At 27.6% G+C, this 7,069-nt stretch overlaps 1 protein-coding gene across 1 annotated transcript in view; it reads left to right on the top strand.

Moving 5' to 3' along the window:
* Positions 1 to 6,021, top strand: part of LOC106465149 (U4/U6 small nuclear ribonucleoprotein Prp3-like) — a 65,767-nt gene extending 59,746 nt beyond the window's left edge. Inside the window, exons 18-19 of the mRNA XM_013925348.2 lie at positions 4,383 to 4,429; positions 4,792 to 6,021. Of these exons, the coding sequence (XP_013780802.1) occupies positions 4,383 to 4,429; positions 4,792 to 4,944 (200 nt within the window). The 3' untranslated portion in view covers positions 4,945 to 6,021. The remainder of the gene's footprint in view (positions 1 to 4,382; positions 4,430 to 4,791) is intronic.
* The last annotated feature ends 1,048 nt before the right edge of the window (positions 6,022 to 7,069 follow it).

A 7,069-nucleotide genomic window follows, 5' to 3' on the forward strand; every position in this document is an offset into this window, starting at 1 on the left:
AATTTATGATTTTTGTTTATTTTAAAAGGTATATATAAAACCTAAAAAAATTGTTTTGTTTCACATCCTCCACGTTCAAAATTTGATAAGGCTTAGCAACCTATGACAAGCAGCAAATGAGAACAAAGTTTGTAACTAGAAGAGATTATTATATTCTATAGTTCTTTATTTACTGTTCTATGTTTTAAGAAAAATAACTGAAATTTAAGAACTTATTTGTAAATTGTAATAATGTATATACATATATAATGTTTTATAACTGAAAAGTGATTGTATTTTACAAAATACTAGAGTGTCCAACTAATCAGAAATATATTATATACATTGAAAAGTCAGATTGTAAACTTGGAACCTCCAAGTTTCTTTCTGTACTGAGGTATAGCTCACATTACATTTCCCCTCCCATGTCTTTCTGTTTGACATTGTTTTTGGATTATTTATAATCAATAAAAAGAGCAACGTTTTTTACAACATTCCTTATGTGGTAATTGTTATTAGATCATTTATAACTAGTACAAGAGCAGTTTTTTTACAATATTCTTTACACTGTTATTTTCTTTTGCTACAGTTTCATTATTTATGACCATGTTTTTTTGCTCCAAACAGATAATGGAAAATATTTTAATCTATTTATAGTTTAGTTAGAAAGCTAGTTAAATAAGGAGTTTGGGGATATTGTATTCTAGAGCCTGATATACATTTGTTTTATAAAATGCATATTTGAAAGAAACATTAATGATTTTGTAAGGAACCAACATAGTATGAAATAATTAGTGCTAAGGAAACACACTCATGCATACAAATTATTGTAATAGGTTTCAACTATAATGTAAGGCAAAAATGTATTGTTTTTTTATACATATATTTTTAATTGTTATATTTTTTTCAATAAAAGTAACTAAGATGTACAAATTAGAAATTTTTAGGTTAGAAACAAAAAGTAAATGAAAAAATTTAATAAAATTTCACAAGACTATTTCAAGCTAACTGCATCACATGATGTTAACCTGATCGGTTGTTTACGTTAAGCTCTCCCACTGTGGTTAATTGCCTGTCATGTACTTGGATAGGATCTAATAAAGGTCATTGTAAAGTAATAAAATTAAAAGCAATAAGATTTCAAAAGGTTAAATAACTGTGGCTTTTAGGATAAATAATTGTAATTTTTTGTTAAAATCTGTAGTTATTCTAGAAGAAACAAAGGAATTGATTTTATACCATTTTTTAAGTTATTAATTTCACTACAGTTAGTATTAGATAGGGAAAATAAGAGAAAAAGTATGAAGTTTGACCAATAAAGCTTTTAATATTCATTTAGGAGGCTCTAAAGGTTATGCAAGTGAAATATGAAACTGTGAGATGAAAAGGATTTTTATTCTTAGGAAAAAAAATCACCCTGTTTATGCTTAGCAATTAGGGTTAATTAGTAAAACCATTATAGTTCAATTATCTTACAGCAGTACCTATTATTATTTGAGCTTTGCCCAAGTCTGTTAACTCTTTGTATATGACTTGGTCATTTTGACTAACTTTGTAACCATGAAATACTATAACTCTGAATGCACTATGTATATCTTCATGAAATTTGGCTACATTACTAGCTTGTTGTACAAAAAATCAAACTTTCTAATAAAGTATTTGTCTATGAATTTACAAATCTTTTACTGAGTTAATCATATTGAATAAATTAATAACTATAATAATTAAGGAACTTGAAATAGCAAAATACAAGTATAAAATGTGCACCCAATAACATGTGGCAACACTAACAATTGACCCAAAATATGATATATAAAAAAAGAATACAAACTTATGTAAACCATTAGCTTAAGTTCAAAATAAATGTTTAAAAAATACATTAATATTTTAGATCAAAAAACTGAAGTATTACGCATTTGAAGTACATGACTTGTCATTATTCGTGCTTGATCTTGCCCTTTTTTTAATTTTCCCAACAACTTCTCTTACAACAATTTTTGTGACAATTTCAATTCTACCAAAAATATTATTATTATAAATATTTATTAATATTTTCTGAAATTCTTATAAATCTACATCTTTTTTTTGTTTAAGTGATACATTGTTCTCCTGCTCTGTTCTTGATATCAGCTTTATCGTATCATCCTGTCCTTAATTATGTAAAAGCATTTATGTGTATTCAGGAAATTCAGTTATTAAATCTACGATGATCATTGTGTGCACTTCAGGTGGCAAGTACATGCGTTCACATCAAATTTAAAAACTTAAGTTAAACATAAATATATTTATATTTCAACAATTTTTGTATTCAAGAATATTTGAGTTTTATTAAATATTTATTAAGTGTATTTTACAAAGAAACATGAAACAAATGTTCCAATTTTTATTTTGACATTCTTTTCAATCCTGATAATCTTTTTGTGTTATATTATGTCTGTTTGAAAGCTTGAGGTATATTCTTATATGATAAGACATCAGGTAAGGATAATTTAGGTTTAGCAAGTACAATAAGCTAATCTACAACAGCAAACTATTTGGATGACAATGATCCTTTTTTATTGAATATATTGTTAATTTTATTCTAATCAAATGATGCACAAAAACAAAATCTTGTTTATTGAATACAAATTACATCTTAGACATGTATTGATTTTGACCAAACTAATTTTGGCAAAATACACTATGGACACCAGATAAAGGTAATGGACTTCTGAAAGATGAGTTCATGGTTCACCAGTAAATATCTTTATGGTCATGCTGTGTGTATAGGATTTACTGTTGGGAGGTCATTTCCTTCAATCAGTAAAATAAAGTATCAAAAGAAATAATGAGTACGGAACAAGTTAAAATTGGTTGGCTATATATTAAGATAGAACTTCCTGAAGAATAAAAACTTTAATAAAGTAAGTCTATAGGAAGTATATTTTTATTGTTTTTCAAAACACTTTTTACAACAAATTTGGAACAAAAATGATACAAACACTAAATAAAATTGTATGAATTTTCTTCTACAGAAACTAGACATTATTTAGAAAGTTTGTACCAATTTTTATGCAGTTTTAATAGTTTCACCGTAATAATAAAAACATTAATTAGATTATCAAACTCAGCAACTGAACAACATCCTTGGAGTTTTTAAAAAACTCCTGATCGTTCTGACTGGCCCAGAACTTGCTTATGAAAACCCACAGGCATGAACTGACTTTTGTGTTAAATGTTCCAGTTGTTACTTCAGTGTTATTACATTTTAGGTAATTATTATTTGAAGTGCTTGAACTTCTTAAAAGAAAGTAATGGTGCTAAAAAATATTGAGATTTTGCTAAGTTTATTAAATAAAATCGTTCTAATTCACATTAGTTCTGTTACTATAAAGACCAACTACTCTTGGAACAATTCATGAATTTACATAAAAAAACATTTCTAATGCTACATTCAGTACTGCTGGTAGTTTTTGTATTCTATTAGTTAATGTTTTTCTTTCCATGTGTGAATTATCTTGAATGAATTTCATCATTATTATCAGTGATACAGTTTCATACTAAATCTATGTTGTATTGTTTCACTTTTTAAGTGATTTATAAAATATGTCTCTTCTATTGATGCAATTAAAATAAATACCTATATCTTCAGCAGGTATCTTTATTAGAGCAATATTTTGCTGTTACAGCTTTTAATGAAGAGCTATCAATAACATACAAGTTTGCTAATCTAGTTGAAACTAAATTGGAACACCATCATCAGTTAATTGAACATTGGTAAATGTGTCTAAAAGATTCATATCACATGGAATATAATACCAAAACATTTTTCAATTAATAGTGACATGTTGAGCCACTAAAGATAAATTCTGGAGATATAGTTCATTATTTTACTTTCATTAATAGAAATGTTTAGTAAATAAATTGCAGTTTGCATTGAACAAAGTTAAAAATGAAAATTGGTCTCTTATTTGATGTGTGTACTTTTTGGTATCTAATTTAGCATTTTTGTGTGCTTACGTAAAAGCAGTGCTGCTTAAAATTCTGTTTTTAAGGTTTTAATTTGTGAAAAAAGAAGGTTATTATTTGTTCTTATTTTTTTAGATTAAATTGGCTTTTTTGCTAGCAGATATTTCAAGTAAAACACTTTAGGAGCTAACGTATTAACTTTTAGAAACTTGTATTAGTTTATCTAGTTACCGTTATAGCTACTTTATATTGTTTACTGCTACCCTAGAAGCTGTCAAGCTTTAATTAAATAACTCTATAACAGTTGATCATTATTAATCTAGACACAACTGGGTGCAGACCCACTATTGCACTGACGTTTTACTTTTATGTAATGAAGTTTTCATTGTTTCATCACTGGGCAGTTTTAAGCATTAAGGCTTGTATGTTTTGATTGGTTTAATCTTTGGTTGCAGCTGATAAAGGAGAGAAGATTGACAATCGATGTTTGCTTGTATGGGAGGTGAGTACTAGCTGGTTTTCTATTTTATGGGTAATAGTTGTTTTACTGTTCCAGTTACCATATCAGTGATCTGGAACATTGCTATTTTCACACTGTCCTTTTTGTTCTGTAGTGTTGAACAAACTATTAAGTTCCTCTAATGTAGCTTTAATTAAAAAGTTGGAAATGTGCATTCTTGAAAATGATTTTTATATCTTCTTTTACTGTAGTAAATATTCTAAGGATTATGTTTTTTTTAAGTCTTTTTTTTTTTTAAATTTTTTGTACAGTGACAAAATATATGATGTGTGTTTGAGAGAGCCTCCTGATCTAAGTGTGCGACCTTAACATTATCATTATTTTCTTTTATAATTTTGTAATAGGGTACAGCTAAAAGCCGTAGTTTTGGAGAAATGAAGTTCAAGGTTTGTCCAACAGAAAGTTTTGCACGTGAGCACTTTAAAAAACATGGAGTGGAACATTACTGGGACCTTGCTTACAGCATTTCAATACTAGAGGCATCAGAAGATAACTGAACTTTAATATGCTTACTAGAAACCCAGTAAAAAAAAAGTGTAAATTTACAGATAAAATTTCTAAACTTCTTCAGTTTTGTGTCTTGTCGATATTATTTTCAAAATTAAAAAGTTTCTCAATCACTACAAAAACTTTTGGTAGAAGCTGATTATTTCCATTTATTTGTCCAAATTAAAAAATAAAAAGGAATAAAATAAAATGTTTTTGTTTTCTCAGTGAAACAAAGTACAACATCAGATCATCTATATGTATGTGTATTTTTGAATGGCAATACACATTTAATGTTAAAGTTTTTAATACTTTCAATAATAAAGCCTTAGGCTTGATAATGGCATTCTTAAAACTTTTATACAGCTCTAAGAGATATTAGAAAACTTACAGTTTAAATTATTTTTTAACTTTTCTAAATTTTATTAAACAAATTGCACAGTTAACAACAGTTTCCTGGTACCAAAGTGAACATTAAGATTTGTTTCTAGTTTGTACACCAGTGTTTCTTTAGTTCATTCTGTAGTAATATAAATTTATTTTGGGTGGAACAGAGTTTGACAGAAAAATAGTTGATGATTTAATATAGCTGTGGTAATTGTATTGTTTAACTTTATGTGCTCATTATTTTTTATATAAAGTTCAAACACTAAATATCATAGTTATGGGAAATCATCAACCGTGTTTCTATCAAATCTCAGTCTGCTTAAAAATAGTTATAATTTTGTTACAACAGAGAGTAGAGTGGGAATTAAGCTCCGAGGAAACTGGCTGTATGGGCTAAAACATGACCTAGTGTTAAGTAACTGCCAGGAAACGTTTGTTACTACCTTCTCTTCAGTTTCTGTTTTTTCCAGAAAGAAATTAGACTAACATCTAAGTGTTATTTTCACACTCAGTTCTGTATATGAAAAGAAATTAAAATAATGTACAACTTGAACAAAATGTGGATAGCTATAATTTAGATCATGGTTGAAATGTGACTTCAGGAGGGGAGGGAAGAATCTGAAATTCGTGGAAACTGTTTAATGTTATGAATGTATTTGTTTGAATTTTTGTGCAGAAATAAAATATAACCCAGAAAGTTATCAGCATGGTTTTCATACTGCTTAGTAAACAAATATGATACAGACCTTCATATGGAGTTGTGAAGACTGCAACGACTTGAAATAGTTTTTGAAAAATTGTTACACCCATCTGAAAAATTAAGGCTTTCAGGTAACTATTCAAGAGTACCATATGTTCAGTACATTCAAAATGTTTATTTGCTTCTTGTTGATAATGTGTGACTAAAGCTTGTTCTAAATATTCCATTGGCTCTAGTTTAACAAAATAGGAAAATCTTTGAATGTAGGTTTAACAGTTGGAAATGTGTGTTATTGAAAATTATTTTTATATCCTTTTATATATATATGTTTTTTTCAGTAAGATAAGATTGATCAGTTTCAAGGTGATTCATTAAGCTTTTCATAAACAAAATTATTTATTTCTGCAATTAGTTTGTACAGTGACAAAATGTATGATATGTTTTTGAGAAAGCCACCTGTCTGAGTATGGGTTGGAGAGAAATCCTTTTCAGAAAGTTGGAAGAAATATGATAAATAGTTTTAGGTACATAATGATGGAAGACAAATTGCTCTTTACCAGTAACTTTGGTTCTGTAGGTTAAATACATAAAGGGGGCTAAAGGAAAATGTGTGCTCCCATTTTTAAAAAAATTGTGTTTAAATTGAATAATGCAGAAATTTGTTGTTTTTTTTTGCTGTTGATGAGGGATGTTTTAAGTATCATTACATGTATTTATTCATAATGTAAACTGTATAGACAAAAATACTGAACTGAAATAGGAGGAGGAAATGGCTATGATTTATTACAATTTTATGTATGCTTAGTATAATCCTTTTTCTTGGTTTTTACCTTCAACTATAGTTTGTGGCCAAAATATACAATTGACTACTCTGAATCATTAATTTGTTTTTTTATGTGCAACTCAATATTTATTAGTCTAGTGATAAAATATGGGATTACAGATTCTCAATAAAAATTCAAGAATCAAAACCCATTTATTATTTAAGACCATAGTTGTTAATATTCTGTGTTAACTGTGAATGAAATAGTGTTGATGTAATCTTACGA

This window comes from Limulus polyphemus, unplaced genomic scaffold, assembly GCF_000517525.1.
Source record: "Limulus polyphemus unplaced genomic scaffold, Limulus_polyphemus-2.1.2 Scaffold1849, whole genome shotgun sequence".
NCBI lineage: Eukaryota > Metazoa > Arthropoda > Merostomata > Xiphosura > Limulidae > Limulus > Limulus polyphemus.